The sequence below is a fragment of the Amphiura filiformis genome, chromosome 8, assembly GCF_039555335.1.
Source record: "Amphiura filiformis chromosome 8, Afil_fr2py, whole genome shotgun sequence".
NCBI lineage: Eukaryota > Metazoa > Echinodermata > Ophiuroidea > Amphilepidida > Amphiuridae > Amphiura > Amphiura filiformis.
Window position 1 is genome coordinate 3098418 of NC_092635.1, and position 13475 is coordinate 3111892.

The 13475-nt window shown below is 36.1% G+C and overlaps 1 protein-coding gene across 1 annotated transcript in view; it reads left to right on the top strand.

Moving 5' to 3' along the window:
* Positions 1-13475, top strand: part of LOC140158423 (low-density lipoprotein receptor-related protein 6-like) — a 162208-nt gene that overhangs the window by 49481 nt on the left and 99252 nt on the right. The window contains 2 exon segments of the mRNA XM_072181513.1: positions 1781-1867; positions 6780-6911. Of these exon segments, the coding sequence (XP_072037614.1) occupies positions 1781-1867; positions 6780-6911 (219 nt within the window).

Consider the following 13475-nt stretch of genomic DNA (forward strand, 5'->3'; position numbering starts at 1 on the left):
CTCCAATAGAAAATCGCTCAAGATTTGAGAAATGCACAACTCTTCGAACAAGTGAACATCAAGTTCCGATCAAAAATGGAAAGAAAAGAAAGCATTGTTTCCTCCCGATTTGATGTCCGCCCTTAGCCCAACAACGACTCCCCATTGCCGCCTCCAGGGTTTGTATTCTCATCAGCTTCGATATGTTGGGAGTCATTTTGAAGTCAAATGATGGATTAATGGCAAATTGCTAGAGCCATTAGTTTAGAAATGTTTGCCCAGTCGAATCATTAAAATGTCATACTTCAACTTGGATGATCTTATCTTTTTTTTTCCTGATGGATATGTCACGTAAAGCAGATCAGCTGAGTTCAAGTTTGAAGCGGGCTGTATGTTAGCATTATATAATACTTCCCTGGTATAAGGGACGCACCATTTGTTTAACTTCCGGGGGGGGGGGGTGGAAGTTTTGAAAAAAAAATCCACTTCCCCCACTATCACTAAAAGGAACTTTCCCAAGGCCCAATGAACGCGCGAATACGAACTAAATCACAAGTTCCTCTACCAGTCTTCCAAGTATTTTAGTTCTTGCTATAATTCGGATGAAAGTGATATTTGATATTAAAAAAACTGTTTTTGCTCTTGTTGCAAAGTTTTGGGTCGACTATTTACCGAATGATTGTTGATTTATACATGTACAATCTCTAGGCTAAATTATACGTACTCCAATAATAATAACAAACTTTACATATAAAAATTCATCGAAAATTACGAACTAAAATAATGCATGCAGCGCAGAACGTGCCAAAGGCCATGATCAGATGTCCTCTTGTTTACCCCACAAGGGAAAGAAGCAAAATGGTTGTCTTTATCTCGACACTAGCCATGTTTATAGAGAAATCTGAGGAGTGGATTTGACACGATTTGGTCCTGATCTATCTTGGTTAATGTTGAGATGACTGATTCGTGTGTCCAAACGTCAATCGGGAAAGTCAATTAGCCCCTAAAAGTATGTGTATAATAATATCTCTTGGTTGATGCACACTTTTAAGATTTTTTTTCTTCAAAAGGACATTTTTATCTGATAGCCTTTCATAAAATCATAAACATTTTCCGCCTCGATTTTTGCAAGCTGTTACTATATAAATACTATTGGTAATCCGAATCTTAACATTTTCCCCGGTTTACATTAGGCCGTGTAAAATTAAAATTTTGGTTCTCGTCCCTCCCTCCTCAATTTCTGGGATTTGTCAGATTTTTTTATTTTTTTAGATTTTTCAATTTTTTAGACTTTGGAATGATTTATGAAATCTTCATACATATAAAACGAGAACCAAAACATTAATTTTATACGGCCTTAACTGCTCCAGCTTGCTGCATGATTTCGTCATCAATCCACTCCCTCATTTTAGCTGCATCGTCGTTTTAAAATAATAATGAATTTTCAATTTCAAGAGAAAAAGATTTGTTATAATATTACATCGTCTTTTTAGGTGATCACAATAAAACAAATTAAACAATTTACAGAATGCTAAACTAGTTCAAATATCATAATATTGGAATCAAAATTGACAATTTTACAGTCAACGTAAATTATCCACATTTTCATTACTGGAGAAACGCTATGCACTTACCAACACACATTGTGAAGTTTTGACAGTTATCAGCCAATAAGATTGGTTGTTACATAAGCTTTGCTTTGGACTTCTTCGTTTACATTGCCCGACTCGCAACTTTTACACTGCGCTGAAATAGCCTAGCCCGTATAGTAATTATGTTGTTTTCTTTCATTTTTCTTTAGTGGTATTATGTTGGACACTATCCATCGCTCAAAATGGCTGCCAGAAAGGTTATCGAGTTGCCGGTGTAGACAATGCAACATGTACAGGTAAGCTTAAATCTCTAGTAATTTAAAGCTTAAATCTCTAGTAATTTAGTACAAGGAACTTATACGTTGTCCTCATTCACAAACTGATACTATCTGTTACTGGCGAGCGGTCCGAATTTTGAGCCATACAAGTTTACGAGCTGAACTAAGTTGTAGGCCTAATTCATAAACACAATATGAAAGTCGAGTTCCAGTTTCTCGTTACATTTTTTACAAGACTGAGTAGGGACTTTTTCATTATTCATTATCAATGTGACACAGTAAATACTGTATCTGAACCCAGTGGCGTAGCATGGGTCATCCGATTGGGGGGCACCGGGTCTGATTGGGGGAGCACAAACCGTTTTTTGGCAATTTTCCTGTGGGATTTTTCTAAATTTTGCAACCGATTGGGGGAGGGACATGTGCCCCTCTGTGCCCCTATGGACGCCTCGCCACTGTCTGAATCAACACGTGACAAAGACTAAGAGTGTTCATAAAAACTTTGGTGGGGGGGGGTTGGAAAAGTTGGAACCTTGGACATCTAGGTTCCTGGTTTAGGCCATACTTGTACTCATTTTGGCCCATTTTAGCCTTTAAGGTCCGATTTCTCAAAGCTTGGCTAGTGCTCAGGCTTTCTAAGCCATCAGGCTAGCCCTACCAAGGACTAATTGGGCTTAAGGTGGTATTGGAGGCATTATAAAAGTGCTCTAAACATGTTTTAAACAGATTAATTGAGTAGAGCAAAGCACACTTATCAATATGCCTTTTGTTTGAAGCAGATCGGACATACGGTTTTCAAAATATATTAATTTATATTTTCTTTATATCTTTTTGTTTTTATCAATAATCAATATAGTTAATGAGCTAAAATGACTGGAGAAGCTCATTAACACATAATTTTTGCCAATATTTTGCTAAAAATCCATGCATAAATGTTCAGGGTACTTTTATTTTGCATACTTTTGCCTTGAAACTTGGTCAAAGTGTTTCTAATGTGTTCTAATGTATTGTATAGTGAAGCCGCCCCCTAATTTGCATATTTGCATAATTAATTAGCATTTATGCAAATTAGCTCATTAATTATGCAAATATGCAAATTAGAGGGCGGCTTCACTCTATAATACATTAGAACATATGGGTACATCCATACCAAATCGATGCACTTGTCGGCTGCTACATGTGTCTCATTTTACAGAATAGCCAGAATAAATACAAGAGACTAATTTCAAGTGGAGGTCACTTCAAATCATCTCCAAGTCACATGGTTTGGGAATGTTCTATGTATTCCTAAACCATGTGACTTGGGGATGATTTGAAGTGACCTGCACTTGAGATGAGTCTGGTATTTTATTCTTAGCTATTATGTAAAAGGAGACACATGTAGCAGCCGACAAGTGCATCCTTTTGATATGGATGTACACATATTAGAAACACCTTTACCAAGTTTCAGGGCAAAAGTATGCAAAATAAAAGTACCCTGAACATTTATGCATTGATTTTTAGCAAAATATTGACAAAAATTACATATTAATGAGCCTTTGCAGTCCTTTTAGCTCATTAATAACTATATTGATTATTGACAAAAACAATAGGATACAAAGAACATATAAATTGATGTATTATGGAAACCGTATGTCGGATTTGCTCCAAACAAAAGGCATATTGATCAGTGTACTTTTACCCTACTCAATTAATCTGTTTAAAACATGCTCAAAGCATGTTCTAATTTCTAGAAAATGCATCCAATACCACCTTAAGTCTGATGGCTTAGGAGGCCTGACCACTAGCCATGCTTCGAGAAACCGGCCCTAAATGTGCAACATGTTGTGTGCTTAGCATGTATTTGTCCCAGTAGAGTCATTTTAGATTTGGGTCAGCAGGACGATTTAAAAATGTGCCCCCCCCCCCCCCAACTTGGTGTTCCCAGTGCACTCCTGGGCATGCATGTCCCACTCACCAGAAGTAAGGGCATCCCTTTAATTTAGTGGTTTCACTATTGGGCTTGTCCAGGCTTTCTAGCCTATTGTTATAAATAAATAAATAAATAAATAAGAAAAAAGTATGTGGCAGTCAGCATTTGCCTTCAATGAGTAAATGACTATTCTGGTCACACTCAGTCTTTTCAATTTGGAAAGCATTTCAATGGCATGGTCGCAACATTAATTTTGCCATAAGTCAAGGTAAATTTCAAGTAGTTCATCAGTCTCTTATCTCCTCTGTCTAGCTGACATCAGGTAGTTTATCAGTTTCTTATCTTCTGCTGATATCAGTGGCGTGCCGTGGCCGCCCAAACCCCGGGGGCTGAAGAAGAAACAATTTTGCCGCCCTTCTTTAACAGCCCAAAAGGTTGACCCAATTTTTTTCATGGTCGTTTGAAAAAGTGAAGAGCAAAAAAAAAAAAAAAAAAACCATTTTAGGCGCTTGCGCCTAAAAGTAACCTTTTTCAAATTTTTTATGATTTTTCAATTTTTGCGCCCTTTTTTATTTGCTAATTCGTTTTGCCGCCCCCTTCGTTTTGCCGCCCTGTTTTTGCCGCCCTTCTTCTTCCGCCGCCCTTCGCTTTTTTGCCGCTTAACTTTGACCCGAGGCTGGCGCTAAAGCCCCCCAAAATACGCGCATGGATATCAGGTAGTTTATCAGTCTTTTTTATGTACTGCTGATATCAGGTAGTTTATCAGTCCCTTATCATGCTTTTGTACTGCCAATATCAGTAAATTTATCAGTCCTTTATGTTCTGCTGATATCAGGTAGTTCTTCAGTCCCTTATGTACTGCTGATATCAGGTAGTTTATCAGTCCCTTATACATAAAACTGCTGATATCAGGTAGTTTATCAGGCCCCTTATGTACTGCTGATGTTGGGTAGTTTATCAGTCCCTTATGTACTACTGATATCATGTAGTTTATCAGTCCCTTAAAGTAGTGCTGATATCAGGTAGTTTATCAGTCCCTTATGTACTGCTGATATCAGGTAGTTTATCAGTCCCTTATCTACTGCTGATATATAAGGTAGTTTATCAGTCCCTTTTCTACTGCTGATACCAGGTACCGTAGTTTATCAGTCCCTTATCTACTGCTGATATCAGATAGTTTATCAGTCCCTTATCTACTGCTGATATCAGATAGTTCATCAGTCCCTTATCTACTGCTGATATCAGATAGGTCCCTTATCTACTGCTGATATCAGGGTGGTTAAATGCATTATTACTGCACTTCAGTTGATGTTTGGAGGGTATTTTGGAATCCAGTGGTGATTTGTTAAATTTTGAAGAACAATATCTTGGGATAATACTTATAACGTAATTTTTGCTTGAAATTGCTTGACATGAGATTAATAAAATCACAATTTTATATTTGTAGGCCCCAACATAAGTTTAGCTCAATTTCATAAAAAAATAAAAATTTCATCAGGCTATAAAATGAAATGTATTTGAGAATGAGATATGATCTAATGCATAATTTACATCTCCTTAGAGAGAATTATAAGATGATGAGTGATGAAGTGGAAACTGTAAGTACTATTACGAGCAAAATTAATTTAGAGTTATAGATTTTCAACTAGAAATTCATATAATATTGGTCCATGGTGTCAAGCAAAAATTTTCCAAATTGGCAAAATTAGGCAATTGTCATCTAGACTCACTAGAACATGCGATCCAAGAATTTTCACTTTCATGAAAGATGATTTATCATATCTGATGCATGGTCCAAATTGGGAATGATTTCTTCAACTTTCATCCCTGATGGTCAGGTGGGTTTAAAAAAACACTGAATAATATGTCAAGCATGTTTGTGAATTTGTTGAACATTGGACCAGTAGCAGCAGGGCTGCACTGGGAAATTGCATTTTTTTTATCAATTGAATGTAACATAAAGCTGTGGTAATATGTAATAAAATCCAGGTGTGCTAATACCAAACAAAGAATTTGTAGAAAGTATTGAAATATTTTCTTGTAGATTTTGTCTCAGGGGTGATCATGATGAATGTTAACTGCTATTTAAAATGTTTGCAAAACAGATTTTTATTTCATCACAATGCGTGCAAGAAACTGTGTTGAAAACTTGACCCATTTTGCACAATTGAGAACATTTCATCCTTCATACACCCCAGTCATGGTGCACAAAGAAGTAGTTGTTAATCCTCATAAAATAAGGCAAACACTTTTTCACCATGCTTTAACTGTGAAACTCTTTTTTACAATCAGTTATGAAAAAAAAATTGTTCATGTTGACAGTAGTAGTGTAGGTCTATATTTAATCAAATTAGTTTAAATTAATAAATGGAACTATAAATTTTGAGACAAATCAACAAACAAAAAACCAACAACCAAAAAACCAACCCTGGTTCATGTCCTTTAGCTTAGACCCAGGGATTAATTTTAAATTCCATAGGGCTGAAAAAATGAATTTCCACCATGATCATGAATTATTATTAAATAACAATGCAGCAACAACACACTCAAAATTGATATACAATATGTTATTTGAATCAAACAATGTTGAAAAATTAAGATGTTTCGGTGTGTTTGGACTGGGGTGCTGGGGATTTTTCCCCAGGCTTTTCCCTGCAACCATGGAAAAAGAAGCCCCTGGTGGTTAGGGGTCATTCATTCATTCATTTATTTATTTCACATAAAATTACAAAATGCACTAAAATATCATTATCATTACATCAAAATACCATCAAAGAATCATGGAGGAGATGGCCGAAAGGCCAGCAAGGCCAGAGGTAGCCATCCCCTTTAACAGAAAAGTTACCAAACAGAAAGCACAAAAAACAACAGCAAAAAATTGAAATTAAAAACAAACAAACAACAACCCAAAAATCTATATTTTGTTGTCATTCATTTCAGATTTTGCAGGAGTTCAAAATTCCAAGCCTGCCCTTCCAAGCTACTTGATATTTGATTGGATTCCTTTCTTTCTTCCAGATATAAATGAATGTATTGAAGGTGGTCACAGACAATGTGGACAGTTATGTACCAATACTCCAGGATCTTACCATTGTTCTTGCCTCCCTGGATATGAGTTGGAAGCAGATAAATGGTCTTGTGCTGCACAAGGTAAATATATAAGTGATGACATTAACCCCCTCTTTTACTTGGAAGGGGAAATCTCTTTTGGCAAGGCAAGGAGGAGCCTAGGGTGGTACTTTTTCAACATTACACCACCCAGTGGTAGTACCAATCAGTGGCAGCACCTGCCACTGATTACACCCTGGATTGGTATAAATCCACTTACAAAAACATATGAAATTTCCTGCTTGCTGCACATGCATAGTTAGTCCAAAAAAATAATTGTTTGTTTGTCCTCCACAGCTTTGAAAGAGGACGTGCTGGCGGGCGGATTTTTTTTTTTAATTGTTTTTTTTTTTATTTGGTGTAGGCCTATTCCTTGATCTAGCTAGAGCTAAATGCTACAATCATTCATGGCGACTTAAAAAAACCAACATTTTGATTCTTTAATATGCAGTTAAAGTTATAATTTGTGTTCATGTCATAGTCTTTTTAATGATTTCAAATCCAATGTATTTTGAAGTCACTAAAATAATAGACTATGAACATGATTATAACTTTAACTGCATATTAAAGAATCAAAATGTTGGTGGGTTTTTTTTTTTGGGGGGCTTTTTTTACTTTCAACCATGAAAGATCTTAGTATTTTAGCTCTAGCTGCATCCAGAGATACTCCAAATCTGAAAAAAAATTGAATTTTACTTATCTTTATAAAAAAAAAAAAATAGAAAAAAAAATATTGGTCAGGCCTTAATCTGAGGAGCGGGTGGTGGAGGACAAACAAACAACTTTTTTTTTTTGCCTTATCAGGGTTCCCAATGCTAGTGGGTGAGTGCAATGATATGTTGGTACACCAAAGAGGGGAGGGGGACAATGGCTGTTTGGTAAATGGAAAAAGTAAGATCCCAGGACTTCTTCATGTTGGGGGAAAAGTGGGAAAGGCAACTTTAAAGGGGTGCAGAATTTGACAAAATTGTCAAAAACACTCTAAAAAATATAAAAAAAGGCCAAAAAATCTTAAATATCAGGGTTGTCAGCATTTCTCAGGGGAGCAAAAGGGGGAAAGACTTTTCACAGGGGGTAGTTAAGTTTCCCTCACCCTTTCCCCCCTATACCACTGAGTGGAAAGCCCCTTTACTATACCAGGTACTTGGTAATGCAGATGTAAGCCTCTGTGCTTAAAATTAAATTGAATCAGTCACTGTGTCCATGAACTGCTTAAACCTCATAAAAAGTTATTAACCTTCAGAAGTAATTGTTTGGGAAAACAAAATAACACCAGAATTCATCAAAATAGTTCCTTTAAAAATTATTGTTTAATATGTACTAATGTTTCCAAATTCAAACAATTAATTTTGACCTCTGATTGCTATTAAATAGTTCATTTTAATGATGCAGGTTTATACTAGTGGATGAATGTAGCATTGACATTCCTGATATGATCATCTTTAATTTTTGGAAATTGAAAATTTAATCAAAATTAGTTACTAGTATTTTTTAAATTTAATCATTGCTGGGTATTTCAAAAGATGACTGAATTGAATTTATTACTATTCATCCATCACACCACAGATGATTGATCACACCTAATTCCAAAGATTAATTTATCTGCCATTACTTTTATTAACCTTGGTTATGCAGTATCTTTGATCAAAAATAAAACAATATTTGTTTTGAATATTCGAAATTGTCAAAGGATACATTGCCTTTTGTCTTTGTGTCATCTTCAGGATCTTGGAATGTATCCAATGTCTCAGTATCTGAATGGTGACACAAGTTTATATAAACAAATTCTTCAAACTTTTATTTAATTTTTGGACACAATCAATTAGAAGGTGGAATTCCTGAAATTGTATACTGACAAAAGTCAATCATACATTGTATAGAAATATTGTGATGGCACAATATTTTCCTGTTTCAACCCACAAGCAATGTTTGAGCATTTGCTTTATATAAATAATATGAAATGTTAGGATTTTTGTGTGTGGATGTGTATAGGCCTATAGCTTTGATAATGACAGTGGTCAACTGCAACTATTTGTCATTGTGATGTGTGGAGAGGTATTAACTCTCTTCACGCGGGTGTCGACTGCAGACAACAAGTTTCAATTTTTTTTTAAATTTCATAAATGTAAATTTTCATGACCATATTTGGAATCAGCATGAAAATTACATTAAAATGAGTACAAACAAACCTAGTATTGGTTCAGTAGTTCTTAAGATAGCTCTTGATATTTTGAGAAAATATTTCAGCACTTCAACTTTTTCCGTTGAAGCGCATGCTAGCACGCAGAGCATTAAATCATTAGCTCATGAACACAGCTGATTAATTTGTTCAATTCAATCTGATCACTGGACTTGCATACTTGCATTTTGGAGTGATAATATTTTACATCCCATCTTGGATGCATTATCAGGTTGACTGATCATCTGGCTGCAGCGCCCGCAAAAGGTTTTTGACCCATGAAGAGGTTGTAAAGGTGAGCTTACTACGTTTTGCCACCAGACATCTTGAATGTTGTGTTTGCCTGAATTAATGGCCTACATTTTAGCCATCTGGTAAAGATTTTCTGTCATGTTTGGTTATTTACTGACATCTTCATGGTGAGTGGTGTCATGGTCTGATCACAGATTGTTGAAGCATTGAAGGAAAGGTTACACACATCTATAAAAAAAGATGGGAGGATGCTCAGGATGGATTTTGGAAAACATATTTGTTTAGAGTTTGTAAGGTCAACCATAATCTGAGCCAAGCTTTTGATGTTTGACACAAAGACATGTTTTGGCTGAGTGGACAGTGCATCTGGTTAAGATATTCTGTTCCCATGTTATAATGTTTTACCATAGTCTATGGTTTTACTGACCTGTAAATTGGCCCCACCTGTCAGGCACAAGATCCTAATTGGTGCACTGGTTTCTAGCTGCCATGTTTACCACTTAACTCTACAAACAAACATATACATGTACATGTATACATCCTACACACACATCTGCTCTATTGCTAAGGTTCCTGATGATACTCTGCCAAATTGAGCTAAATTGGGCTGCTTTTGGCCATCTTCACACCATTGCTGTTTCTGTCTATAAATTCAGTGGATTTGACATAATAAAGTAGAATGAAATAGCATTTTTGTATAAATGCATTTACATAATATAGTCGCTTTACTCAAGGTAGTAAAGTGGTAGGAATCGGCTATTCTAGTTGGATTCCTTGCATCACTATTTCCTTTTTGCAAATGCATACAAATATCATCATTACGTCTGCAATTTTAAAAAAACAGTATCTAAATTACTGCCTAGAAGAAGGTATACCGACTTTAAGTGTGATTGTCTAGTATGCACCTTGTGCTGAATTCCTAATGACTATTTACAAATATCATTATGAGTTTGTCAGACTGCCGAATGTTGATTTGTCTCGAAATTTGTTGAAATAGTGAACAGGGGATCAGACATGTGACACTTCACTGTTAATAAACCCTGTATGCTGCCCTCTTATTCACACTTATCACTCTGAGTCAACCAGAGATTCCCCCTGTTCACTAATTCAAGAGACTTCCTGCATAAACACAAATTTGCTATGCAATTTTTGTTATCAGCATACAACTTGATGGACTGGAACAGCTTCCCAACTGCCCCAACGAACAGTTCATTTAGACCTCCAGTTTCACTGCGACATCAAGTACTAGTAGTAATGTGTTTGAAGAGGATTCTAAGCTAATGATTCCAAGTGTAAAACACAAGTTAGAAGAAGGGGAACCTTTTAGTATTTGTGTCATCTTCAGTATCTTGAAATTTATTCAATGTCTCAGTATTTGAATGTTGACACAAGTTAAATATATAGGCCCTACAAATTCTTCAAACGTTTTATTTAATTTTTGGACACAATCATTTAAGAGGTGGAATTCCTGAAATTGTATACTGATAAAAGTCAATCATACATATTGTATAGAAATATTGTGATGGCAAATTATTTTTTCCTGTTTCAACCCACAAGCAATGTTTGAGCATTTGCTTTATATAAATAATATGAAATGTTAGGATTTTTGTGTGTGGATGTGTATAGGCCTATAGCTTTGATAATAACGGTGGTCAATTGCAACTATTTGTCATTGTGATGTGTGGAGAGGTATTAACTATCTTCACGTGGGTGTCGACTGCAGACGACAAGTTTCAATTTTTTTTTTTTAATTTCATAAATGTAAATTCTCATGACCATATTTTGGAATCAGCATGAAAAATGTATTAAAATGAGTACAAACAAGCCTAGCATTGGTTCAGTAGTTCTTAAGATAGCTCTTGATATTTTGAGAAAATATTTCAGCACTTCAACTTTTTCTGTTGAAGCGCATGGCTAGCACGCAGAGTATTAAATCATTAGCTCATGAACACATCTGATTAATTTGTTCAATTCAATCTGATCCAGTGGACTTGCATTTTGAAGTGATAATATTTTACAATTTACATCCCATCTTGGATGCATTACCAGGTTGACTGATCATCTGGCTGCAGCGTAAAAAGGTTTTTGACCCATGAAGAGGTTGTAAAGGTTGTGCTGGAGGTGAGCTTACTAAGTTTTGCCACCAGACATCTTGAATGTTGTGTTTGCCTGAATTAATGGCCTACATTTTAGCCATCTGGTAAAGATTTTCTGTCATGTTTGGTTATTTTACTGACATCTTCATGGTGAGTGGTGTCATGGACCCTGTTCACATTAGAAAATTTCTTCATTCGACGAAGATAAGTTAATCTTGATTAATTAATTAAGCATACGTACACATTACGCTGAATGAAGACCGAACGAAGACATTGTACTGTACACATTTCATGAAAATTAACGAAGCTCGAACGAAGCTATTAACGCCCGGCTATAATAAGCCGGCGAAGGTCACTTGTCACATGATCACTTTCCTTCGTTGAACGAAGCGAGCGTACACATTACAAAATTAGCTTCGTCGAGCGAAGTATTCCTTCGTCGAAACAACCTTTTAGATTCGTTGAGCGAAGCAATTTTAATCTTCGTCGAAGGAAGAAAAGTGCGTACACATTAGGAAAAAACGATTTTTAATCTTCGTTCAAGGTTCGTCGAAAGAAGAAAATTTCCTAATGTGAACAGGGTCATGGTCTGATCACAGATTGTTGAAGCATTGAAGGAAAGGCTGCACACATTTAAAAGTGGGAGGATGCTCAGGATGGATTTTGGAAAACATATTTGTTTTGAGTTTGTAAGGTCAACCATAATCTGAGCCAAGCTTTTGATGTTTGACACAAAGACATGTTTTGGCTGAGTGGACAGTGCATCTGGTTAAGATATTCTGTTCCCATGTTATAATGTTTTACTGACCTGTAAATTGGCCCCACCTGTCAGACACAGGATCCTAATTGGTGCACTGGTTTCTAGCTGCCATGTTTACCACTTATTGCACTTAACTCTACAAACAAACATATGTGTACATCCTACACACACATCTGCTCTATTGCTAAGGTTTCTGCCAAATTGAGCTAAATTGGGCTGCTTTTGACCATCTTCACACCATATCTACATCAATTTGCTGATACTGTCTATAAATTCAGTGGATTTTACGTAATAAAGTAGAATGAAGTAACATTTGTGTCATGCAACTGTACATTTTATAGTCCATATACCTTCCTCAATGTAGTAAATTGGCAGGAATCGGCTATGCTAGTTGGATTCCTTGAATCATTTCCTTTTTGCAAATGTATACCTTTATATAAATATCATCATTACGTCTGCAATGAAAAACACAGTATCAGGTAGGCATACCGACCAAGGCATTAGCCAGAGGGGTGTCTTTAGGGTGTCCAAAATGGTCAAAAATACCTTATTCTACAAAATCAGGGTGTCCAATTCCTATTTACTCCATTATAAAAATCAGAATTTCAGGGTGTCCAAATTGAAAACAAGGCGTCCAAATGACACCTGGACACCCCTCTGGCTAATGCCTTGATACCGACTTCAGTGTGAATGTCCAATATTCACCTTGTCCTGAATTCCTATTAAAATGAGACTATTTATAAATATCATTATGAGTTTGTCAGACTGCCGAATGTCGATTTGTTTCAATATTTTCTTGAATTAGTAAGCAGAGGATCAGGCAGTGTGACACTGCACTGTTAATAAACCCTGTATGCTGCCCTCTGTTGCACACTTATCACCCTGAACACAGATCTGTGCCCTGAATCAAGCAGAGACTCCTTCCCTGTTCACTAATTCAAGAGACTTTATACATAACACAAATTTGCTATACACTATTTGTTATCAGTGTACAGCTTGATGGACCGGCAGCCTGGAACAACTCCCTAATTGCCCCAACAGTCAATTTTAGGCCTACAGTTTAACTGGGACATCAAGTAGTAAAATGTTTGAAGAGGATTCTAAGCTAATGATTCCAAGTGTAAAACACGAGTTAGAGGAAGGGGAACAGAAAAATAAATGTTAAAACCCAATTTATATGAAACAATTGGGTGCTTTCTCACCATAGTGGCATAGATTTGAACAGATTTTGGCAACACCCCCCTATCCTACAAGCTATGATCATCTCCAGATTTTATTTGGGATACAATTAGAGTGAGTGTTATACCAGCCAAGTTTAA